General features: G+C 45.9%; 1 protein-coding gene across 1 annotated transcript in view; it reads right to left on the reverse strand.

Moving 5' to 3' along the window:
• LOC137333161 (importin subunit alpha-4-like) overlaps positions 1-27,322 on the reverse strand; it is a 54,805-nt gene that overhangs the window by 19,362 nt on the left and 8,121 nt on the right. The window contains exons 3-7 of the mRNA XM_067997346.1: positions 25,899-25,928; positions 25,625-25,677; positions 8,887-8,982; positions 3,369-3,454; positions 1,165-1,251 (exon numbers count right to left, since the gene is read on the reverse strand). Coding sequence (XP_067853447.1) covers positions 1,165-1,251; positions 3,369-3,454; positions 8,887-8,982; positions 25,625-25,677; positions 25,899-25,928 — 352 coding nt within the window. The remainder of the gene's footprint in view (positions 1-1,164; positions 1,252-3,368; positions 3,455-8,886; positions 8,983-25,624; positions 25,678-25,898; positions 25,929-27,322) is intronic.

Genomic DNA, 27,322 nt, shown 5'->3' on the forward strand with positions numbered 1-27,322 from the left:
GTACCTCTTGACATCTAACCGAGCTCTTTGTTCATGTAATTTCGACTTATGTCCCTAACCGACTCAGCTCAAATAGCCTATCCCCATGGATTGAACCTAATCCTTTCATTATTTTAACAACCTCAATTAAATCTCCTCAAAATCTACACTTTTCTAGAGTAAAAAGCCCCAGCCCTCTCAGCCTATTGTGGTAACTGAGAGTCTTCAATCTACTGGCCTCCCCAAAGCCTTTCCACATCTACAAGGCACAAGTCAGGAGTGTGATGGAATACTCTCCACTTGCTTGGATGAGTGCAGCTCCAACAACACTCAAGAAGCTCGACACCATCCAGGACAAAGCAGCCCGCTTGATTGGCACCCTATCCACCACCCTAAACATTCACTCCCTTCACCACCGGCGCACTGTGGCTGCAGTGTGTACCATCCACAGGATGCACTGCAGCAACTCGCCAAGGCTTCTTCAACAGCACCTCCCAAACCCGCGACTTCTACCACCTAGAAGGACAAGAGCAGCAGGCACATGGGAACACCACCACCTGCACGTTCCCCTCCAAGTCACACACCATCCCGACTTGGAAATATATCGCCGTTCCTTCATTGTCGCTGGGTCAAAATCCTGGAACTCCCTTCCTAACAGCACTGTGGGAGAACCTTCACCACACGGACTGCAGCGGTTCAAGAAGGCGGCTCACCACCACCTTCTCAAGGGCAATTAGGGATGGGCAATAAATGCCGGCCTCGCCAGCGACGCCCACATCCCATGAACGAATAAAAAAAACTGTTTCCAGAACCTCTATATCACTCAGTGTGTTTGGGGACCAAAGCTGGTCTGTGTTCCAGACGAGGCCCAGAGCTTTTTACTTTAGAACAGCACCTGAGGAGCATGTTGCAGAACAATCAAAAACTCAAAAGAGGTTGGAGACACCGGTAAATCCTTGGAAGGGATGGTAAAGAGGCTCACAATGCCGGCGCCCCAGCCCCCACACTGCCCAGGCCCCACACTGCCCGCGCCCCAGGCCCCACACTGCCCGCGCCCCAGGCCCCACACTGCCCGCGCCCCAGGCCCCACACTGCCCGCGCCCCAGGCCCCACACTGCCCGTGCATGTCTCCAAAGGGGAACCTTTAGTGCAACAAGGTTAAACTGGTCGTATTCCGATACATACCTATTATGTTCCCCAGGGCCCAGACTGCTTGCTCACAGACGTTTTGATGTGGTGAGTGCAATAAGCTTAGGAAATAAGGCACAGCATCTGTAGTAAAAGATTGAGGTACAGGGTCATTAAAACGGCCAGGCAGAGTACTATCAATCCCTTTAAATGATGCATTTTATTCTCTTCTGTTTAACTGAAACAATTACAGAAAATGAGTCATTTCTTGCAGACGCCGGCAAACCGATAAAAAGACGGTTAAATGTCACTGAGTAGATGGCAATTAATTTAGTGAAACTGGAAAGTGAAAAAACTCTGGTGCAAATAAGCAGAAGCCGTTTAATCTCGAATCACTGAGCACCGACCAATAGGTTTTTAAAATATGTATTACACATCGTTTTCAGACAATTCTCATTTTTATTATATATAAAATATGTATGTGTGTGTATATTCTACAGACAATTCTCCTAAATACAGCCTTCTGATTGAAACTCAGATCCATTAAAAACAGATGTTCTCACCACAGCTGCCTTCACAGTGCACCAACAACCCCAGCACAGAAAGGTACACCCCCAACACAGGTGCGCCCCCACCACAGGTGAAACCCCACCACAGGTGCGCCCCCACAACCCCAATACAGGTACCCCCCCCCAACAACCCCAATACAGGTACCCCCCCAACACCAGCACGCCAACACCCCCAATACCGGTACACCCCAACACAGGCTCAACCCCAGCACAGACAGGTACATCCCAACACAGGTACACACCCCAGTACCCCCAACACCGGTACACCCCCAACACCACGAAAGCAGGTAAACCCCAACTTCTCCCAAGGTTCAAAGCTTTAATTTTAACATTCTGTAGTCACACATCTCCAAGCAGCAATGCTGACTCCACTCCGCAGCTAGAACAGGAGCAAGCTACACATGGGACCAAACTAAACATCACCATGGTAATGCAGACTACCCTTCAACAAACAATGGACGGTTGGGAGATTATAGATGTAAATAATTATATACACACGCTTGAATAAATACACACATACATATTTTATATATAATAAAAATGGATGGAGAGACAGCGAGATACAAGATATACTTAATCGCACAAATCACATTCTTAAGATCCAATAGATTGGTCCAGAAATTTATTGGAAATCAGTGTTTGTTGAAACAAATGTTTTCTGCCAAAGGAATGGAAGGAAAAGTCAGAGGGAGGGGTGATAGAATCAGCATGTTGCAGCTCACCCTCCCACCTGGGCTGGGGTATTATGTAACTATAAGGAGGTGACAAAAAAACATTTTTAGCAAATATTGTCCAAAAAACAAACACTGCATTAGCAAGACCTGCATGTATCCAATGTTCCTTGTATCATTCAGGAATGGTTTACAGCGCTTGTTTAAAATCGGAAGAATCCTCAAGGGAAAAAAATCCAACGACAGTGACATTAGTATTTACTTATTCTTCGAGGAATTAGAACCATGGAAATTTCAGTACAGGAAGCTACCATTCGGCCCCTCGCATCCGTGCCTGTGCCAGCTCATCCACTGGACCAATCCACTCCAATCCCATTTCCCTTTGCTTTCATTGAATCTTTTTATATTCTTCCTTTTCAAAACCGTATCCAATTCCCCTTCGAATGGTGATACAATCCCTGCCTCAATAGCTCCTTGTGGTAAAACATTCCCTGTTCTAATAACCTTCCGTGTGGAAACACTTCTTTCATTCTCCAGTTTATGCTCCCCTTGTTACCAATTCAACCACCAGTAGAAACAATCTTGCACCATTCACCCTCTTAAAGGCTTTCAAAATGCTGAAAGGTTTTATTAGGTTCCACTCTCATCTGTCTCTGTTCTAGTGAGAAAAGCCCCGACTTTTCAAGCTTTTCTTCACCTCCTGGTCCTGGTCGCATTCTAGTGAATCTTCACTCTCCCCTTTCCCTGGCTCTAATATTCTTCCTATTATCAGATATTGTAGCCTAACCAATGTCTTCCACAAATTCAGCATCTCTCCCTCACTTATATATTCAAAGCCGATTCTAAAACCCAGAATCCCATTTGCCTTTTTATGGCCTGTACTCTCACCTTGAGACAGTGTTTTATGTAAAATGAGGTGGGTGGGACTCTGGCCAAATAACATCATAAATCCCAAAAGAGATTTTCCAGAAAATGGCTGTCCTACAACAGAGGGCAATATACGGGTTATTTCATCACTTACTCGCTTTGACGACAGCCTGTGTTTGTGCTGATGTTCCTGATGCTATGTTGGTCAATGCCCATGCTGCTTCAAACTGGAGCGAAGGGCTGGACAACAGGGAACAAAGGAGAAGTGCGTGGGTTAATAAGAAGAATCTCTTGCGTTAAATATTTCTCAGTCAGAATTTATAATTTGCCGCGACAGTTTTAACATAACCGCGCCAGCCGTGGCTCAGTGGGTAGCACTCTCATCTCTGAGTCAGAAGGTCGTGGGTTCGAGTCCCACTCCAGAGACTTGAGCACAGAATTGAGGCCGACACTCCCAGTGGGGTACAGAGGGCGCGCCGCACTGTCGGAGGGTCGGTACAGAGGGCGCGCCGCACTGTCGGAGGGTCGGTACTGAGGGCGCGCCGCACTGTCGGAGGGTCGGTACTGAGGGCGCGCCGCACTGTCGGAGGGTCGGTACTGAGGGCGCGCCGCACTGTCGGAGGGTCGGTACTGAGGGCGCGCCGCACTGTCGGAGGGTCGGTACTGAGGGCGCGCCGCACTGTCGGAGGGTCGGTACTGAGGGCGCGCCGCACTGTCGGAGGGTCGGTACTGAGGGCGCGCCGCACTGTCGGAGGGTCGGTACTGAGGGCGCGCCGCACTGTCGGAGGGTCGGTACTGAGGGCGCGCCGCACTGTCGGAGGGTCGGTACTGAGGGCGCGCCGCACTGTCGGAGGGTCGGTACTGAGGGCGCGCCGCACTGTCGGAGGGTCGGTACTGAGGGCGCGCCGCACTGTCGGAGGGTCGGTACTGAGGGCGCGCCGCACTGTCGGAGGGTCGGTACTGAGGGCGCGCCGCACTGTCGGAGGGTCGGTACTGAGGGCGCGCCGCACTGTCGGAGGGTCGGTACTGAGGGCGCGCCGCACTGTCGGAGGGTCGGTACTGAGGGCGCGCCGCACTGTCGGAGGGTCGGTACTGAGGGCGCGCCGCACTGTCGGAGGGTCGGTACTGAGGGCGCGCCGCACTGTCGGAGGGTCGGTACTGAGGGCGCGCCGCACTGTCGGAGGGTCGGTACTGAGGGCGCGCCGCACTGTCGGAGGGTCGGTACTGAGGGCGCGCCGCACTGTCGGAGGGTCGGTACTGAGGGCGCGCCGCACTGTCGGAGGGTCGGTACTGAGGGCGCGCCGCACTGTCGGAGGGTCGGTACTGAGGGCGCGCCGCACTGTCGGAGGGTCGGTACTGAGGGCGCGCCGCACTGTCGGAGGGTCGGTACTGAGGGCGCGCCGCACTGTCGGAGGGTCGGTACTGAGGGCGCGCCGCACTGTCGGAGGGTCGGTACTGAGGGCGCGCCGCACTGTCGGAGGGTCGGTACTGAGGGCGCGCCGCACTGTCGGAGGGTCGGTACTGAGGGCGCGCCGCACTGTCGGAGGGTCGGTACTGAGGGAGCGCCGCACTGTCGGAGGGTCGGTACTGAGGGAGCGCCGCACTGTCGGAGGGTCGGTACTGAGGGAGCGCCGCACTGTCGGAGGGTCGGTACTGAGGGAGCGCCGCACTGTCGGAGGGTCGGTACTGAGGGAGCGCCGCACTGTCGGAGGGTCGGTACTGAGGGAGCGCCGCACTGTCGGAGGGTCGGTACTGAGGGAGCGCCGCACTGTCGGAGGTGCCGTCTTTCAGATGAGACGTTAGGTCGAGATCCCGCCTCTCAGGTGGATGCAAAAGATCCCCAGGCACCATTCAAAGAAGGGCAGCGGAGTTCTCCCTGGCCAATATATATCCTTCAACCAACATCACTAAAACAGGACGATCTGGTCATTTACCTCTGCTGTTTGTGGGATCTTGCTGTGCACAAATTGGCTGCCGTGTTTCCTACATTACAACAGTGACACTTCAAAAGTACTCAATGGCTGTAAAGCGCTTTGGGGTGTCCAGAGGTCATGAAAGCCGCTGAATAAATGCAAATTCTTTCTTTTGTTTGATGAACATGTACAAAATACAACCATCTTAAACAGCTGAGCATAGCTTTTCCATTACTATGCCATGGTCCTCCAATTAAATGATGCTATAGAGAGGCCAACATTCCTGTTGTGGTTAGAATCTCTGTTTACAGTCCGGGAGGCGAGGGTCCGCCCCGCACCCGGGAGGCGAGGGTCCGCCCCGCACCCGGGAGGCGAGGGTCCGCCCCGCACCCGGGAGGCGAGGGTCCGCCCCGCACCCGGGAGGCGAGGGTCCGCCCCGCACCCGGGAGGCGAGGGTCCGCCCCGCACCCGGGAGGCGAGGGTCCGCCCCGCACCCGGGAGGCGAGGGTCCGCCCCGCACCCGGGAGGCGAGGGTCCGCCCCGCACCCGGGAGGCGAGGGTCCGCCCCGCACCCGGGAGGCGAGGGTCCGCCCCGCACCCGGGAGGCGAGGGTCCGCCCCGCACCCGGGAGGCGAGGGTCCGCCCCGCACCCGGGAGGCGAGGGTCCGCGCCGCACCCTGGAGGCGAGGGTCCGCCCCGCACCCGGGAGGCGAGGGTTCGCCCTGCACCCGGGAGGCGAGGGTCCGCCCCGCACCCGGGAGCGAGGGTCCGCCCCGCACCTCAGTAGGGAGATCTGGTGATACCCACAGTACACAAAGTATTCACCCGTAGGGACAGAACGGCAGATCTAAGGGGAATGGTCCTGGGCCACACAGATCTGCCTCCCAGCAGCTGGCTTCAGAAAACCAGCAGCCATTGCCAGGGAAAAGCTCATGCACAGGAAGACTCAAAGACAGGCAAAAAAATCTTAAAAAGCAGGAACCTCACACAAAAGAAATATTCTTCAAAGTAATGAAAGATTGATAGTTAACATTTAAAATTCCACGCACACTTTCGTAGGTGTTCATACATGCAACTTTTTACAGCAGTTGTTGAAAATGTAGCAGATACAAAGGGAAAGGAGTGAGATGAGTATTAATCAGGAAATAGTCGGGGCATGTACTAAGGGAACAGCTATAATTATGGGGGATTTTAACTATCATATTAACTGGACAAATCAAATTGGGCAGGGCAGCCTTGAGGAAGAGTTTATTGAGTGTATTAGGGATGGATTTCTTGAGCAGTATGTAACTGATCCTACAAGGGGGCAAGCACCCTTGGACCTGGTCCTGTGTAATCAGCCAGGATTAATTAATAATGTCCTGGTTAAGGATCCCCTTGGAATGAGTGACCATAACATGGTTACATTCCATATCCAATTAGAGGGTGAGAAGGTTGGTTCTCAAACAAGCGTACTGAGCTTGAATAAAGGAGACTATGATGGTATGAGAGTGGAATTGATTAAAGTGGACTGGGAAAATAGTTTAAAGGGTAAGACGGTACATGAGCAGTGGTGTTCATTTAAGGAGTTATTTTACAACTTTCAAAAAATATATATTCCACTGAGGAAAAAAGGGTGTAAAAGAAATGACAGCCATCCGTGGCTAAGTAAAGAAATTAAGGATAGTATCCGACTAAAAACAAGGACATGTAAGGTAGCCAAACTTAATGGGAGGATAGAAGATTGGGAAGTCTTCAAAAGACAGCAAAAAGTAACGAAAGGATTGATTAAGAAAGGGAAGATAGATTATGAAAATAAATTAGAAAAAAATATAAAAACAGATAGCAAGAGTTTCTACAGTTATATAAAAAGAAAAAGGGTGGCTAAGGCAAACGTAGGTCCTTTAGAGGATGAGACCGGGAAATTAATGGCGGGAAACATGGAGATGGCAAAAATGCTGAACAAATACTTTGTTTCAGTCTTTACGGTAGAGGACACTAAGAATATCCCAACACTGGACAAACAGGGGGCTCTGGGGAAGGGGGAGAGCTAAATACGATTAAAATCACTAAGGAATTGGTACTCAGTAAATTAATGGGACTCAAGGCGGATAAATCCCCTGGACCTGATGGCTTACATCCTAGGGTCTTGAGGGAAGTGGCAGTAGGGATTGTGGATGCTTTGGTAATAATTTTCTAAAATTCTCTGGACTCGGCAAAGGTCCCGGCAGATTGGAAGACTGCTAATGTAACACCCTTATTTAAAAAGGGTAGTAGGCAGAAGGCTGGAAATTATAGACCAGTTAGCTTAACATCTGTGGTGGGTAAAATTTTGGAGTCTATTATTAAGGAGACAGTAGCGGAACATTTGGATAAACATAATTTAATAGGACAAAGTCAGCATGGCTTTACGAAGGGGAAGTCATGTCTGACAAATTTGCTTGAGTTCTTTGAGGATATAACGTACAGGGTGGATAAAGGGGAACCAGTGGACGTAGTGTATTTAGACTTCCAGAAGGCATTCGACAAGGTGCCACATAAAAGATTATTGCTCAAGATAAAGAATCACTGGATTGGGGGTAATATTCTGGCATGGGTGGAGGATTGGTTATCTAACAGGAAGCAGAGAGTTGGGATAAATGGTTCATTCTCGGACTGGCAACCAGTAGCCAGTGGTGTTCCGCAGGGGTCGGTGCTGGGTCCCCAACTCTTTACAATCTATATTAACGATCTGGAGGAGGGGACCAAGTGTAATATGATACAAAGATGGGAGGGAAAGTGGAGAGTGAGGAGGACATAAAAAACCCACATATAGACAGGCTGGGTGAGTGGGCGGAGATTTGGCAGATGCAATACAATATTGGAAAATGTGAGGTTATGCACTTTGGCAGGAAAAATCAGAGAGCAAGTTATTATCTTAATGGCGAGAAACTGGAAAGTACTGCAGTACAAAGGGATCTGGGGGTCCTCGTGCAAGAAGATCAAAAAGTTAGCATGCAGGTGCAGCAGGTGATCAAGAAGGCCAACGGAATGTTGGCTTTTATTGCTAGGGGGATAGAATATAAAAACAGGGAGGTATTGCTGCAGTTATATAAGGTATTGGTGAGACCGCACCTGGAATACTGCATACAGTTTTGGTCTCCATACTTAAGAAAAGACATACTTGCTCTCGAGGCAGTACAAAGAAGGTTCACTCGGTTAATCCCGGGGATGAGGGGGTGGACATATGAGGAGAGGTTGAGTAGATTGGGACTCTACTCATTGGACTTCAGAAGAATGAGAGGCGATCTTATTGAAACATATAAGATTGTGAAGGGGCTTGATCGGGTGGATGCGGTAAGGATGTTCCCAAGGATGGGTGAAACTAGAACTAGGGAGCATAATCTTAGAATAAGGGGCTGCTCTGTCAAAACTGTTTACAACTGTCAAAACTGAGATGAGGAGAAACTTCTTCACTCAGAGGGTAGTAGGTCTGTGGAATTTGCTGCCCCATGAAGCTGTGGAAGCTACATCATTAAATAAATTTAAAACAGAAATAGACAGTTTCCTAGAAGTAAAGGGAATTAGGGGTTACGGGGAGCGGGCAGGAAATTGGACATGAATTTAAATTTGAGGTTAGGATCAGATCAGCCATGATCTTATTGAATGGCGGAGCAGGCTCAAGGGGCCGATTGACCTACTCCTGCTCCTATTTCTTATGTTCTTACAATACAGGAAGCTGGTGCACGGAATCCCAAAACACGCAGGGCCGCTCTGAATCATTACAAGCACAGAACATACTTCTCATCTCTTTCAAGACACTGGACGAGGATCGGCAAGATTCCCGAGTTGATTAAGTCATCAATGGGGGGATTCCGGTCACTTGACAGAAGCTTTCTGCAGTATGAATTTAGCATAAATATATTACACTTCAAACATTAATATATTACAAATACAGAACTTCAGCATAAAACTGGAATGTATCTTAACTCCCAACAGTTCCGTTCTATGTACTATACACGAGAACATAACTAAGTATCTTTTCCCATTTAAACGAGAATTTTCACAGGACTGCGATCCTAAATACTGTAAAAATCCCACCACAGATCCATTTATCTTTCACCGCACCTGATTGTGTTTCCACTCAGTTATCCAAAGCAGTGGTCTGGCATGGGATTCCCAATTGTTAGCTGCAGTGCAACATGACCAAGAACCTGCACTCACACGGTGAATCGATCCCACTCAATATCACTCACACGGTGAATCGATCCCACTCAATATCACTCACACGGTGAATCGATCCCACTCAATATCACTCACACAGTGAATCGATCCCACTCAATATCACTCACACAGTGAATCGATCCCACTCAATATCACTCACACGGTGAATCGATCCCACTCAATATCACTCACACTGTGAATCGATCCCACTCAATATCACTCACACGGTGAATCGATTCCACTCAATATCACTCACACGGTGAATCGATCCCACTCAATATCACTCACACGGTGAATCGATCCCACTCAATATCACTCACACAGTGAATCGATCCCTCTCAATATCACTCACACTGTGAATCGATCCCACTCAATATCACTCACACTGTGAATCGATCCCTCAATATCACACACGGTGAATCGATCCCTCTCAATATCACTCACACGGTGAATCGATCCCACTCAATATCACTCACACTGTGAATCGATCCCTCTCAATATCACTCACACTGTGAATCGATCCCACTCAATATCACTCACACGGTGAATCGATCCCTCAATATCACACACGGTGAATCGATCCCTCTCAACATCACTCACACGGTGAATCGATCCCACTCAATATCACTCACACTGTGAATCGATCCCACTCAATATCACTCACACGGTGAATCGATCCCTCTCAATATCACTCACACGGTGAATCGATCCCTCTCAATATCACTCACACGGTGAATCGATCCCTCAATATCACACACGGTGAATCGATCCCACTCAATATCACTCACACGGTGAATCGATCCCTCTCAATATCACTCACACGGTGAATCGATCCCTCAATATCATACACGGTGAATCGATCCCACTCAATATCACTCACACGGTGAATCGATCCCACTCAATATCACTCACACGGTGAATCGATCGCACTCAATATCACTCATATGGTGAATCGATCCCTCTCAATATCACTCACACTGTGAATCGATCCCACTCAATATCACTCACACTGTGAATCGATCCCTCTCAATATCACTCACACTGTGAATCGATCCCTCTCAATATCACTCACACTGTGAATCGATCCCTCTCAATATCACTCACACTGTGAATCGATCCCACTCAATATCACTCACACTGTGAATCGATCCCTCTCAATATCACTCTCACTGTGAATCGATCCCTCTCAATATCACTCACACGGTGAATCGATCCCTCTCAATATCACTCACACTGTGAATCGATCCCTCTCAATATCACTCACACGGTGAATCGATCCTTCTCAATATCACTCACACTGTGAATCGATCCCTCTCAATATCACTCACACTGTGAATCGATCCCAGTCAATATCACTCACACTGTGAATCGATCACACTCAATATCACTCACACTGTGAATCGATCCCACTCAATATCACTCATATGGTGAATCGATCCCACTCAATATCACTCACACGGTGAATCGATCCCACTCAATATCACTCACACGGTGAATCGATCCCTCTCAATATCACTCACACGGTGAATCGATCCCTCTCAATATCACTCACAGTGAATCGATCCCTCTCAATATCACTCACAGTGAATCGATCCCACTCAATATCACTCACAGTGAATTGATCCCACTCAATATCACTCACACGGTGAATCGATCCCTCTCAATATCACTCACACGGTGAATCGATCCCACTCAATATCACTCACACTATGAATCGATCCCTCTCAATATCACTCACATGGTGAATCGATCCCTCTCAATATCACTCACACGGTGAATCGATCCCTCTCAATATCACTCACAGTGAATCGATCCCACTCAATATCACTCACAGTGAATTGATCCCACTCAATATCACTCATATGGTGAATCGATCCCACTCAATATCACTCACACGGTGAATCGATCCCTCTCAATATCACTCACACGGTGAATCGATCCCACTCAATATCACTCACACTAAGAATCGATCCCTCTCAATATCACTCACATGGTGAATCGATCCCTCTCAATATCACTCACACTGTGAATCGATCCCTCTCAATATCACTCACACTGTGAATCGATCCCTCTCAATATCACTCACACGGTGAATCGATCCCTCTCAATATCACTCACACGGTGAATCGATCCGTCTCAATAGCACTCACGGTGAATCGATCCCTCTCAATATCACTCACACGGTGAATCGATCCCACTCAATATCACTCACACGGTGAATCGATCCCTCTCAATATCACTCACACGGTGAATCGATCCCACTCAATATCACTCACACTGTGAATCGATCCCACTCAATATCACTCACACGGTGAATCGATCCCACTAAATATCACTCACAGTGAATCGATCCCTCTCAATATCACTCACACGGTGAATCGATCCCACTCAATATCACTCACACGGTGAATCGATCCCTCTCAATATCACTCACACGGTGAATCGATCCCTCTCAATATCACTCACACGGTGAATCGATCCCTCTCAACATCACTCACACGGTGAATCGATCCCTCTCAATATCACTCACAGTGAATCGATCCCTCTCAATATCACTCACATGGTGAATCGATCCCTCTCAATATCACTCACACTGTGAATCGATCCCTCTCAATATCACTCACATGGTGAATCGATCCCTCTCAATATCACTCACACTGTGAATCGATCCCTCTCAATATCACTCACACTGTGAATCGATCCCTCTCAATATCACTCACACGGTGAATCGATCCCTCTCAATATCACTCACACGGTGAATCGATCCCTCTCAATAGCACTCACGGTGAATCGATCCCTCTCAATATCACTCACACGGTGAATCGATCCCACTCAATATCACTCACACGGTGAATCGATCCCTCTCAATATCACTCACACGGTGAATCGATCCCACTCAATATCACTCACACTGTGAATCGATCCCACTCAATATCACTCACACGGTGAATCGATCCCACTAAATATCACTCACAGTGAATCGATCCCTCTCAATATCACTCACACGGTGAATCGATCCCACTCAATATCACTCACACGGTGAATCGATCCCTCTCAATATCACTCACACGGTGAATCGATCCCTCTCAATATCACTCACACGGTGAATCGATCCCTCTCAATATCACTCACACTGTGAATCGATCCCTCTCAATATCACTCACACTATGAATCGATCCCTCTCAATATCACTCACACGGTGAATCGATCCCTCTCAATAGCACTCACGGTGAATCGATCCCACTCAATATCACTCACACTGTGAATCGATCCCACTCAATATCACTCACACGGTGAATCGATCCCACTCAATATCACTCACAGGGTGAATCGATCCCTCTCAATATCACTCACACGGTGAATCGATCCCTCTCAATATCACTCACACGGTGAATCGATCCCTCTCAATATCACTCACACGGTGAATCGATCCCTCTCAATATCACTCACACGGTGAATCGATCCCTCTCAATATCACTCACTCGGTGAATCGATCCCTCTCAATATCACTCACTCGGTGAATCGATCCCTCTCAATATCACTCACACGGTGAATCGATCCCACTCAATATCACATTCACGGTGAATCGATCCCACTCAGTATCACTCACACTGTGAATCGATCCCTCTCAATATCACTCACACGGTGAATCGATCCCACTCAATATCACTCACACTGTGAATCGATCCCTCTCAATATCACTCACACGGTGAATCGATCCCACTCAATATCACTCACACTGTGAATCGATCCCACTCAATATCACTCACACGGTGAATCGATCCCACTAAATATCACTCACAAGGTGAATCGATCCCTCTCAATATCACTCACACGGTGAATCGATCCCACTCAATATCACTCACACGGTGAATCGATCCCTCTCAATATCACTCACACGGTGAATCGATCCCTCTCAATATCACTCACACGGTGAATCGATCCCTCTCAATATCACACTCACGGTGAATCGATCCCACTCAATATCACACTCACGGTGAATCGATCCCTCTCAATATCACTCACACTGTGAATCGATCCCTCTCAATATCACTCACAGTGAATCGATCCCTCTCAATATCACTCACAGTGAATCGATCCCTCTCAATATCACTCACAGTGAATCGATCCCTCTCAATATCACTCACAGTGAATCGATCCCTCTCAATATCACTCACACGGTGAATCGATCCCTCTCAACATCACTCACACGGTGAATCGATCCCTCTCAATATCACTCACAGTGAATCGATCCCACTCAATATCACTCACAGTGAATCGATCCCACTCAATATCACTCACACGGTGAATCGATCCCACTCTATCACTCACATGGTGAATCGATCCCTCTCAATATCACTCACATGGTGAATCGATCCCACTCAATATCACTCACACTGTGAATCGATCCCTCTCAATATCACTCACAGTGAATCGATCCCTCTCAATATCACTCACAGTGAATCGATCCCTCTCAATATCACTCACAGTGAATCGATCCCTCTCAATATCACTCACATGGTGAATCGATCCCTCTCAATATCACTCATATGGTGAATCGATCCCACTCAATATCACTCACACTGTGAATCGATCCCTCAATATCACACACGGTGAATCGATCCCTCTCAATATCACTCACACAGTGAATCGATCCCACTCAATATCACTCACACAGTGAATCGATCCCTCTCAATATCACTCACAGTGAATCGATCCCACTCAATATCACTCACACGGTGAATCGATCTCTCTCAATATCACTCGCACTGTGAATCGATCCCACTCAATATCACTCACACGATGAATCGATCCCACTCAATATCACTCACAGTGAATCGATCCCACTCAATATCACTCACAGTGAATCGATCCCACTCAATATCACTCACAGTGAATCGATCCCACTCAATATCACTCGCACGGTGAATCGATCCCACTCAATATCACTCACACGGTGAATCGATCCCTCTCAATATCACTCATATGGTGAATCGATCCCACTCAATATCACTCACACTGTGAATCGATCCCTCAATATCACACACGGTGAATCGATCCCTCTCAATATCACTCACACAGTGAATCGATCCCACTCAATATCACTCACACAGTGAATCGATCCCTCTCAATATCACTCACAGTGAATCGATCCCACTCAATATCACTCACACGGTGAATCGATCTCTCTCAATATCACTCGCACTGTGAATCGATCCCACTCAATATCACTCACACGATGAATCGATCCCACTCAATATCACTCACAGTGAATCGATCCCACTCAATATCACTCACAGTGAATCGATCCCACTCAATATCACTCACACGGTGAATCGATCCCTCTCAATATCACGCACACTGTGAATCGATCCCACTCAATATCACTCACACTGTGAATCGATCCCTCTCAATATCACTCACACTGTGAATCGATCCCACTCAGTATCACTCACACGATGCATCAAACCAACCCAATATCAGTGAATCAATCCCACTCAATATCATAGACGGTAAAACGATCCCATTAAATATCAGTCACAGTGAATGGAACCCACCCAATATCACACACACAGTAAATCGATCTCACTCAATATCACTCACACGGTGAATGGAACATAGGAACAGGAGTAGGCCATTCAGCCCCTCGTGCCTGCTCCGCCATTTGATAAGATCATGGCTGATCTGTGACTAACTCCATATACCTGCCTTTGGTCCATATCCCTTAATACCTTTGGTTGCCAAAACGCTATCTATCTCACATTTAAATTTAGCAATTGAGCTAGTATCAATTGCCGTTTGCGGAAGAGAGTTCCAAACTTCTACAACCCTTTGTGTGTAGAAATGTTTTCTAATCTCACTCCTGAAAGGTCTGGCTCTAATTTTTAGATTGTGCCCCCTACTCCTAGAATCCCCAGCCAGCGGAAATAGTTTCTCTCTATCCACCCTATCTGTTCCCCTTAATATCTTATAAACTTCGATCAGATCACCCCTTAACCTTCTAAACTACAGAGAATACAATCCCAATTTGTGTAATCTCTCCTCGTAACTTAACCCTTGAAGTCCGGGTATCATTCTAGTAAACCTACGCTGCACTCCCTCCAAGGCCAATATGTCCTTCCGAAGGTGCGGTGCCCAGAACTGCTCACAGTACTCCAGGTGCGGTCTAACCAGGGTTTTGTATAGCTGCAGCATAACTTCTGCCCCCTTGTACTCCAGTCCTCTAGATATAAAGACCAGCATTCCATTAGCCTTCTTGATTATTTTCTGCACCTGTTCATGACACTTCAATGATCGATGTACCTGAACCCCTAAAAGTCCCTTTGGACATCCACTGTTTTTAAACTTTTTACTATTTAGAAAGTACCCTGTTCTATCCTTTTTTGATCCAAAGTGGATGACCTCACATTTGTCTACATTGAATTCCATTTGCCACAGTTTTGCCCATTCACTTAATCTATCAATATCCCTTTGTAATTTTATGTTTTCATCTACACTGCTTACAATGCCACCAATCTTTGTGTCATCGGCAAACTTAGATATGAGACTTTCTATGCCTTCATCTAAGTCGTTAATAAATATTGTGAATAATTGAGGCCCCAAGACAGATCCCTGCGGGACTCCACTAGTCACATCCTGCCAATGTGAGTACCTACCCATTATCCCTACTCTCTGTCGCCTTTCGCTCAGCCAACTTCCTGACCAAGTCCGTACTTTTCCCTCGATTCCATGGGCTTCTCTCTTAGCTAACAGTCTCTTATGTGGGACCTTATCAAATGCCTTCTGGAAGTCCATATAAATAACATCCATTGACATTCCCCTGTCCACTACTTTAGTCACCTCTTTAAAAAATTCAATCAGGTTTGTCAGGCACGACCTACCTTTCACAAATCCATGCTGGCTCTCTCTGATTAACTGAAAATTCTCGAGGTGTTCAGTCACCCTATCCTTAATTATAGACTCCAGCATTTTCCCCACAACAGATATTAGGCTAACTGGTCTATAATTCCCCGGTTTCCCTCTCTCTCCTTTCTTAAAAAGCAGAGCGACATGTGCAATTTTCCAATCTAGAGGAACAGTTCCTGAATCTAGAGAACTTTGAAGATTATAATTAGGGCATCCGCAATGTGCTCACCTCCTTCCTTTAAAACCCTGGGATGGAAACCATCTGGTCCTGAGGATTTGTCACTCTTTAGTGCTATTATTTTCTTCATTACTGTTGCTTTACTTATGTTAATTTTATCGAGTCCCTGTTCCCGATTCAATATTAGTTTTCTTGGGATTTCCGGCTACTGTAAATACTGACGCAAAGTAATTATTCAACATTTCCGCAATTTCCCCATTGTCAATGACAATATCCCCACTTTCAGTTTTTAAGGGGCCAACACTGCTCCTGACCACCCTCTTTTTCCTAATATAACTATAAAAGTTCTTCGTATTGGTTTTGATATCCCTTGCAAGTTTCTTTTCATACTCTCCTTTTTCAGCTCTTACTATCTGTTTTGTGACCCTTTGTTGATCTTTGTATCTTTCCCATTCGCCAGGATCTGTGCCATTTTTTGCATGTCCTTTCCTTATGTCTTATACTGTCCCTTACCTCTTTAGTTGTCCAGGGCTGTTTTTTTTGGCAAGTAGAGTTCTTGCCCCTCAGGGGTATAAACCGATTCTGTATCACGTTAAATGTTTCTTTAAACATTTCCCACTGATCATCAGTCGTTTTACCCATTAACAAATTTGCCCAGATAACTGTGGACAGTCTCTGTCTCATCCCATTGAAGTCGGCCTTGCCCAAGTCTAGAATCTTAGCAGCTGATTCACTTTTTTCCCCTTCAAACACTACATTGAACTCGATCATGTTCTGATCACTATTGGATAGATGTTCGCGTACAGTTAAGCTGTTAACTAAATCTGGTTCATTACTCATTACTAAATCTAGTATGGCTTGCCCCCTTGTTGCCTCTAGGACATACTGCTGTAGAAAACTATCCCGGACACACTCAAGAAATTCACTACCTTTCTGACAGTTGCTAGTCTGCTTTTCCCAATCTATGTGAAGGTTAAAGTCCCCCATTAAGACCACTATGCCTTTGTTACACGCTTGTCTAATCTCTGCATTTATACAATCTAGCACTTCAGAGCTGCTGCCAGGGGTCCTATGCACAACTCCCACTATAGTCTTAGATCCTTTCCTATTTCTCAATTCAACCCATAAGGTCTCTGTTGGCTGCTTACCTCTTGTTATTATATCCTCCTTTATCATTGAAGTGATTTCATCTCTAATCACTTAGGCGACTCCGCCCCCTCTTCCATTTTCCCGATCTCTCCTGTAGACCTTATAACCTGGTATATTTAACTCCCAATCCTGACCATCCTGCAGCCATGTCTCAGTAATAGCTATCATGTCATACCCTCCAATTTGAATTTGAACCTGTAGTTCATTTAATTTATTCCTTATACTCCGTGCATTTGTATATAGAATTCTTAGTTGGGCCACACACCCTGGCCTGACCTTCAGCTTTGATGCTGGGTTAATCGCCTTATGCCTTCTAGTTTTCACTTCATCTGTAGTGCCTAAAGTACACTTTCTTTCTGCTGCTCTACGCTTTTCCCTTTCACTTGTTCTTGAACAACTATTTGTATTGTAAATTTCCCCTGGGTCTTCCCCTCTCTTGCTTCTCTCAACTTTACTCTCTTCTGACACCCTGCTCAGATTCCCATCCCCCTGCCACTCTCGTTTCACACTCAATATCACACACGGAAATCGATTCCACTCAATATGGCAGAACTGACGTATGAGGAGAGATTGGGTCGACTAGGCCTATATTCACTAGAATTTAGAAGAATGAGAGGTGATCTCATCGAAACATATAAAATTCTAACAGGACTAGACAGACTAGATGCAGGGAGGATGTTCCCGATGGCTGGGGAGTCCAGAACCAGGGGTCACAGTCTCAAGATACGGGGTAGGCCATTTAGAACCGAGATGAGGAGCAATTTCTTCACTCAGAGGGTGGTGAACCTGTGGAATTCTCTACCACAGAAGGCAGTGGAGGCCAAGTCATTAGATGTATTGGAGAAGGAGATAGATATATTTCTTAATGCTAAAGGGATCAAAGGGATATGGGGAAAAAGCGGGAACAGGGTACTGAGTTAGACGATCAGCCATGATCATTTTGAATGGCGGAGCAGGCCCGAAGGGCCGAATGGCCAACTCTTGCTCCTATTTTCTATGTTTCTATGTAATATCACTCACACAGTAATTCGATCCCACTAAATATCACTCATGGTGAATCGATCCCACTCACCATCACACATACAGAAATCGATCCCACTAAATATCACTCACAGTGACTCGATCCCTCTCAATATCACTCATGTGAATAGGCAGCACTAAATATCACTCACACGGTGAATCGATCCCACTCACACGGTGAATCGATCCCACTCACACGGTGAATCGATCCCACTCACACGGTGAATCGATCCCACTCACACGGTGAATCGATCCCACTCACACGGTGAATCGATCCCACTCACACGGTGAATCGATCCCACTCACACGGTGAATCGATCCCACTCACACGGTGAATCGATCCCACTCACACGGTGAATCGATCCCACTCACACGGTGAATCGATCCCACTCACACGGTGAATCGATCCCACTCACACGGTGAATCGATCCCACTCACACGGTGAATCGATCCCACTCACACGGTGAATCGATCCCACTCACACGGTGAATCGATCCCACTCACACGGTGAATCGATCCCACTCACACGGTGAATCGATCCCACTCACACGGTGAATCGATCCCACTCACACGGTGAATCGATCCCACTCACACGGTGAATCGATCCCACTCACACGGTGAATCGATCCCACTCACACGGTGAATCGATCCCACTCACACGGTGAATCGATCCCACTCACACGGTGAATCGATCCCACTCACACGGTGAATCGATCCCACTCACACGGTGAATCGATCCCACTCACACGGTGAATCGATCCCTCTCAATATCACTCACACGGTGAATCGATCCCACTCAGTATCACTCACACAGTGAATCGATCCCTCTCAATATCACTCACACGGTGAATCGATCCCACTCAATATCACTCACACGATGAATCGATCCCTCTCAATATTACACCCGAGCAGGACCGGGACAAATGTCCTCGCGGGGGTGTTTGCTAGTGCTGTTGGTGAAGATTTAAACTAGAGTGGCAGGGGGATGGGAACCTGAGCGGGGAGTCAGAAGGGAATAAAGTTGAGAGCAGCAAGAGAGGGGAAGACCCAGGGGAAATCTACAATACAAATAGTACAAACAGTTGTTCAAGAACAAGTGAAAGGGAAAAGCCTAGAGCAGCGGAAAGAAAGTGTACTTTAGGCACGACAGATAAAATAAAAACTAGAAGGCGTAAGGCGATTAGCCCAGCATCAAAGCTGTGGCAGGGGGTTGGGAACCTGAGCAGGGAGACAGAGGAAAGCGTGTCAGGAAGGGACAGAAAGTATGGAGTAAAAGGTAAAGTGTTCAAAAAGGAAAAAGCAGGAACTGTCACAAAACATATTTGAAAGTTCTTTATCTGAATGCACGTAGCATTCGTAACAAAATGGACGAGTTAACGGCACAAATAATGACGTATGGGTATGATCTTGTGGCCATTACAGAAACATGGCTGCAGGGTGAAAACGACTGGGAATTAAATATGCTAGGGCATTTAACAATCAGGAAGGACAGGCAGGAAGGAAGGGGAGGTGGGGTGGCTATGTTAATAAGGGAAGGAATCACTGTAATACAGAGAAAAGATATTGGGACAAAGGATCAGGATAATGAAACAGTTTGGGTAGAGATAAGCAATAATAAGGGGCAAAAAACACTCGTGGGCATAGTATGTAGGCCTCCTAATAGTTGCAACTCTGCTGGAAGAAGTATTAATCAGGAAATAGTCGGGGCATGTAATAAGGGAACAGCTATAATTATGGGGGATTTTAACTATCATATTAACTGGACAAATCAAATTGGGCAGGGCAGCCTTGAGGAAGAGTTTACTGAGTGTATTAGGGATGGATTTCTTGAGCAGTATGTAACTGATCCTACAAGGGGGCAAGCACCCTTGGACCTGGTCCTGTGTAATCAGCCAGGATTAATTAATAATGTCCTGGTTAAGGATCCCCTTGGAATGAGTGACCATATCATGGTTACATTCCATATCCAATTAGAGGATGAGAAGGTTGGTTCTCAAACAAGCGTACTGAGCTTGAATAAAGGAGACTATGATGGTATGAGAGCGGAATTGATTAAAGTGGACTGGGAAAATAGATTAAAGGGTAAGACGGTACATGAGCAGTGGTGTTCATTTAAGGAGTTAGTTTGCAACTTTCAAAAAAATATATATTCCACTGAGGAAAAAAGGGTGTAAAAGAAATGACAGCCATCCGTGGCTAAGTAAAGAAATTAAGGATAGTATCCGACTAAAAACAAGGACATATAAGGTAGCCAAACTTAGTGGGAGGATAGAAGATTGGGAAGTCTTCAAAAGATAGCAAAAAGTAACAAAAGGATTGATTAAGAAAGGGAAGATAGATTATGAAAATAAATTAGCAAAAAATATAAAAACAGATAGCAAGAGTTTCTACAGTTATATAAAAAGAAAAAGGGTGGCTAAGGCAAACGTAGGTCCTTTAGAGGATGAGACCGGGAAATTAATGGTGGGAAACATGGAGATGGCAAAAATGCTGAACAAATATTTTGTTTCAGTCTTTACGGTAGAGGACACTAAGAATATCCCAACACTGGACAAACAGGGGGCTCTAGGTGGGGAGGAGCTAAATACGATTAAAATCACTAAGGAATTGGTACTCTGTAAATTTAAGGGACTCGAGGCGGATAAATCCCCTGGACCTGATGGCTTACATCCTAGGGTCTTGAGGGAAGTGGCAGTAGGGATTGTGGATGCTTTGGTAATAATTTTCTAAAATTCTCTGGACTCGGCAAAGGTCCCGGCAGATTGGAAAACTGCCAATGTAACACCCTTATTTAAAAAGGGTAGCAGGCAGAAGGCTGGAAATTATAGACCAGTTAGCTTAACATCTGTGGTGGGTAAAATTTTGGAGTCCATTATTAAGGAGACAGTAGCGGAACATTTGGATAAACATAATTTAATAAGACAAAGTCAGCATGGCTTTACGAAGGGGAAGTCATGTCTGACAAATTTGCTTGAGTTCTTTGAGGATATAACGTACAGGGTGGATAAAGGGGAACCAGTGGACGTAGTGTATTTAGACTTCCAGAAGGCATTCGACAAGGTGCCACATAAAAGATTATTGCTCAAGATAAAGAATCACTGGATTGGGGGTAATATTCTAGCATGGGTGGAGGATTGGTTATCTAACAGGAAGCAGAGAGTTGGGATAAATGGTACAGTCTCGGACTGGCAACCTGTATAGACAGGCTGGGTGAGTGGGCGGAGATTTGGCAGATGCAATACAATATTGGAAAATGTGAGGTTATGCACTTTGGCAGGAAAAATCGGAGAGCAAGTTATTATCTTAATGGCGAGAAACTGGAAAGTACTGCAGTACAAAGGGATCTGGGGGTCCTCGTGCAAGAAAATCAAAAAGTTAGTTTGCAGGTGCAGCAGGTGATCAAGAAGGCCAATGGAATGTTGGCTTTTATTGCTCGGGGGATAGAATATAAAAACAGGGAGGTATTGCTGCAGTTATATAAGGTATTGATGAGACCGCACCTGGAATACTGCATACAGTTTTGGTCTCCATACTTAAGAAAAGACATACTTGCTCTCGAGGCAGTACAAAGAAGGTTCACTCGGTTAATCCCGGGGATGAGGGGGTGGACATATGAGGAGAGGTTGAGTAGATTGGGACTCTACTCATTGGACTTCAGAAGAATGAGAGGCGATCTTATTGAAACATATAAGATTGTGAAGGGGCTTGATCGGGTGGATGCGGTAAGGATGTTCCCAAGGATGGGTGAAACTAGAACTAGGGAGCATAATCTTAGAATAAGGGGCTGCTCTTTCAAAACTGAGATGAGGAGAAACTTCTTCACTCAGAGGGTAGTAGGTCTGTGGAATTTGCTGCCCCAGGAAGCTGTGGAAGCTACATCATTAAATAGATTTAAAACAGAAATAGACAGTTTCCTAGAAGTAAAGGGAATTAGGGGTTACGGGGAGCAGGCAGGAAATTGGACATGAATTTAGATTTGAGGTTAGGATCAGATCAGCCATGATCTTATTGAATGGCGGAGCAGGCTCGAGGGGCCGATTGGCCTACTCCTGCTCCTATTTCTTATGTTCTTATGTAATATCACTCACACGGTAAATCGATCCCACTCAATATCACTCACACGGTGAATCGATCGCACTCATTGTGGAAGGGAAATCGTGTTTGACTAATTTATTCGAGTTCTTTGAGGAAGTAACAAGCAACGTGGATAAAAAGGATCCTGTGGATGTGGTGTACTTGGATTTCCAGAAGGCTTTTGACAAGATGCCACACCAAAGGCTACTACACAAAATAAGAGCTCATGGTGTAGGGGGTAACATATTAGCATGGATAAAGGATTGGTTAGCTAACAGGAAACAGAGAGTAGGCATAAATGGATCATTTTCAGGTTGCCAAGATGTAACGAGTGGAGTGCCACAGGGATCAGTGCTGGGGCCTCAACTATTTACAATCTGTATCAATGATTTTGATGAAGGGACCGCATGTATGGTTGCTAAATTTGCTGATGACACAAAGGTAGGTAGGAAAGTAAGTTGTGAAGAGGACATAAGGAGTCTGCAAAGAGATATAGATAGGTTAAGTGAATGGGCAAAAATTTGGCAGATGGAGTATAATGTGGGAAAATGTGAACTTGCCCAATTTTGGCAGGAGGAATAGAAAAGCAGTATATTATTTAAATGGAGAGAGATTGCAGAACTTTGAGGTACAGAGGGATCTGGGTGTCCTAGTACATGCATCTCAAAAAGTTAGTATGCAGGTACAGCAAGTGATTAGGAAGGCAAATGGAATGTTGTCATTTATTGCAAGGGGAATAGAATATAAAAGTCGAGATGTTTTGCTACAGTTGTACAGAGCATTGGTGAGACCACATCTGGAATACTGTGTGCAGTTTTGGTCTCCTTATTTAAGAAAGGACATAATTGCTTTAGAGGTAGTTCAGAGAAGGTTCACTCGACTGATTCCTGGGATGCGGGGGTTATCTTATGAGGAAAGGTTGGACAAGTTGGGCCTGTATACACTGGAGTTTAGAAGAATGAGAGGTGATCTTATTGAAACATAAGATCCTGAGGGGACTGGAAGGGGTAAATGCTGAGATGATGTTTCCCCTTGTGGGAGAGACTCGAACTAGGGGCCACAGTTTAAAAATAAGGGGTCTCCCATTTAAGACGGAGATGAGGAGAAATTTTTTCTCTCAGAGGGTCCTGAGTCTGTGGAGCTCCCTTCCCAGAGAGCGGTGGAGGCAGGGTCACTGAATATTTTTAAGGCTGAGTTCGATAGATTCCTGATTAACAAGGGAATCAAAGGTTATAGTAGGTAGACGGGAAAGTAGGGTTGAGGTTGCAATCAGATCAGCCATGATCTTATCAAATAGCAGAGCAGGCTCGAGGGGCCGAATGGCCTACTCCTGCTCTTAATTTGTATGTTCGCATCACTCACACGGTAAATCGATTCCATTCAATATCACACACAGGGTGAATCGATCCCTTTTTGGTTCATAATCAGCCCCACCCCTCCTCTTACTACCCTTTTACTATTTATATCCCTATAGAAGGCTTTTGGATTCCCTTTTATATTAGCCGTCAGTCTATTCTCATGCTCTCTCTTTGCCCCTCATTTCCTTTTTCACTTCCCCTCTGAACTTTCTATATTCAGCCTTGTTCTCACTTGTGTTATCAACCTGACATCTGTCATACGCCCCTTGTTCTGCTTCATCTCACTCTCTATCTCTTTCATCATCCAGGGAGCTCTGGCTTTAGTTGCCCTACCTTTCCCCCTCATGGGAATGTGCCCAGACTATACCCGAACCATCTCCTCTTTAAAGGCCGCCCATTGTTCAGTTACAGTTTTGCCTGCCAATCTTTGATTCCGATTTACCCGGGCCAGAGCTGTTCTCAACCCACTGAAATTGACCCTCCTCCAATTGAGTATTTTTACTCTTGATTGCTCCGTGTCTTTTTCCATAGCTAATCTAAACCTTATGATATTATGATCACTGTTCCCTAAATGCTCCCCCACTGACACTTGCTCAACTTGGCCCAGAACCAGATCCTGCAATGCCTTCTTCCTCATTGGGCCAAAAACATACTGATCAAGAAAGTTCTCCTGAACACACTTCAGAAATTCCTCCTCCTCTTTGCCCTTTACACTATCACTATCCCAGTATGTATTAGGATAGTTGAAGTCCCCCGTTATCACTACTCTTGCAACTTTCTGTAATTTCCCTGCAGATTTGCTCCTCTATATCCTTCCCACTAGCTGGTGGCCTATAGAATACAGCCAGTAGTGTGATGGCTCCTTTTTTGTTTCTTAACTCTAACCAAATAGATTCTGTCCTTGACCCCTCCAGGACATCCTCTCCAGCACTGCAAGATTCTCCTTAATCAATGCTGCCACCACCCCCCTCCTTTCTTTCCTGAACACCTTATATCCAGGAATATTTAGGACCCAATCCTGCCCTTTTTTGAGCCAGGTCTCCGTTATCGTCACAACATCATATTCCCATGTGGCTATTTGCACCTCCAGCTCACCAACCTTATTTACTATGCTTCGTACGTTTACACACATGCACTGTAAACCTATTTTAGACAGTCTCGTATTCTTTTAGTCTGATCCCACCTACTTTACTGTTTCTTACTCTAGTGCTATCTGTCTCTCCCAATCCTTTGTACGCCTTGTTTCTCCTTTCTAATGTTACATCCTGGTGTTCATCCCCCACAGCACTAGTGAACCTCTCCACGAGGATATCCTGTCTCCTCTCGCAGCTCGACACAAAATCTCCCTCACCTGTTCTGCCAATTGTTACCCACCATCCACAAGGATTTCAGAAACCTAGTCATGGTCTTCAAATCCTTCCTCAGGCTCACCCCTCCCTCCCTCACCCCACGACCCCTCCCCCTCCCCTGCAGTCGCAGGAGTGATTGGCACATTAAGGGAATCGTGTTAGTGGCCAAGACAAAAATGAAATTTAAGATTTCATTACACTGCTTTGGAAAATCAAGTTAAACAAAGCACACAAGATAATTTACTGTCAAACTGGAGCAAAATTTAAACATCAGGCGTTACCTGGCTGCTTGAACTGCACTGAGCTGTATCACGGGATTGTCACTTGAAGCACCCTAAAAAATCCAGGATAATTCAACTTAAAGCTGTGTACCATTTAAGAAGCAATATGAATTAACATGTTTTTTTAAATCAATATATGTTTGCTTTTACAAATGATTTTGCTAAAGTGAACAAGCAGATTACAGAAAGAGGATAATAATTTTGTATGGTAGAAGACTGTGTAACTGGAAGGTTATATAGTTAGATGTCTGTAGTGACCTAGCTTTGCCCTTACCTGCACAATCCCAGACAATGTGATTGATTGCTGCAAGAGAACAAGAGACTTATTTATATTTCTGCCCAATGTACACATTTTATTTTAAAAGAAGCTTTTCTAAAGAAATTACATCCTTTTAACGAAAATTAAAATCCTCACAGCAGCCTGCAGACCACAAACTGATAGGAACAGGAGTTGCCCTCCAGGTCCAGCGAACCAACTGTCCCATCATTGGTCAATTCCTGGCCCCCCTCTCCATATCACTTCATACTCCAACTTCCCAATTAACTCTCTCTCTCCCGTTCAAACACCTCATTTGATTTTATACCGATGGTCCCTTGGTGCAGTGTGTTCGACATTCTTGCAAAAAAAGGATAAAGAGGCATTGGAGAAGACACAAAAAAATTCACAAGGGCGACACCAGAACTGAGAGGTTTATAACTATCAGGAAAGACTGAACAGGCTGGGGCTCTTTTGTCCAGAAAAGGGAAGGCTGAGGGGTGATCTAATAGAGGTCTTTAAAATTATGAAAGGGTTTGATAGGGTAGACGTAGAGATGTTTCCACTTGCAGGGGAGACCAGAACCAGGGGCCATAAATATAAAATTGTCACTAATAAATCCAATAGGAAATTCAGGAGGAACTTCTTTGCTCAGAGAGTGGTAAGAATGTTACGGTTGAGAAAGGCATGGATGTTAGGGAACTTGGGGAAATAAATAGTGATGTCTTGAGGAGTGTACATATTACAGAGAGGGAGGTGCTGGAAGTCTTAACGCGCATCAAGGTAGATAAATCTCCGGGACCTGATGAAATGTATCCCAGGACGTTATGGGAGGTTAGGGAGGAAATTGCAGGTCCCCTAGCAGAGATATTTGAATCATCGACAGCTACAGGTGAGGTGCCTGAAGATTGGAGGGTAGCAAATGTTGTGCCTTTGTTTAAGAAGGGCGGCAGGGAAAAGCCTGGGAACTACAGACCAGTGAGCCTGACATCTGTAGTGGGTAAGTTGTTAGAGGGTATTCTGAGAGACAGGATCTACAGGCATTTGGAGAGGCAGGGACTGATTAGGAACAGTCAGCATGGTTTTGTGAGTGGAAAATCATGTCTCACGAATTTGATTGAGTTTTTTGAAGGGGTAACCAAGAAGATAGATGAGGGCTGTGCAGTAGACGTGGTCTACATGGACTTCAGCAAAGCCTTTGACAAGGTACCGCATGGTAGGTTGTTACATAAGGTTAAATCTCACGGGATCCAAGGTGAGGTAGCCAATTGGATACAAAATTGGATTGACGACAGAAGACAGAGGGTGGTTGTAGAGGGTTGTTTTTCAAACTGGAGGCCTGTGACCAGCGGTGTGCCTCAGGGATCGGTGCTGGGTCTGCTGTTATTTGTTATTTATATTAATGATTTGGATGAGAATTTAGGAGGCATGGTTAGTAAGTT

Source organism: Heptranchias perlo, chromosome 15 (assembly GCF_035084215.1).
Source record: "Heptranchias perlo isolate sHepPer1 chromosome 15, sHepPer1.hap1, whole genome shotgun sequence".
Classification (NCBI taxonomy): domain Eukaryota; kingdom Metazoa; phylum Chordata; class Chondrichthyes; order Hexanchiformes; family Hexanchidae; genus Heptranchias; species Heptranchias perlo.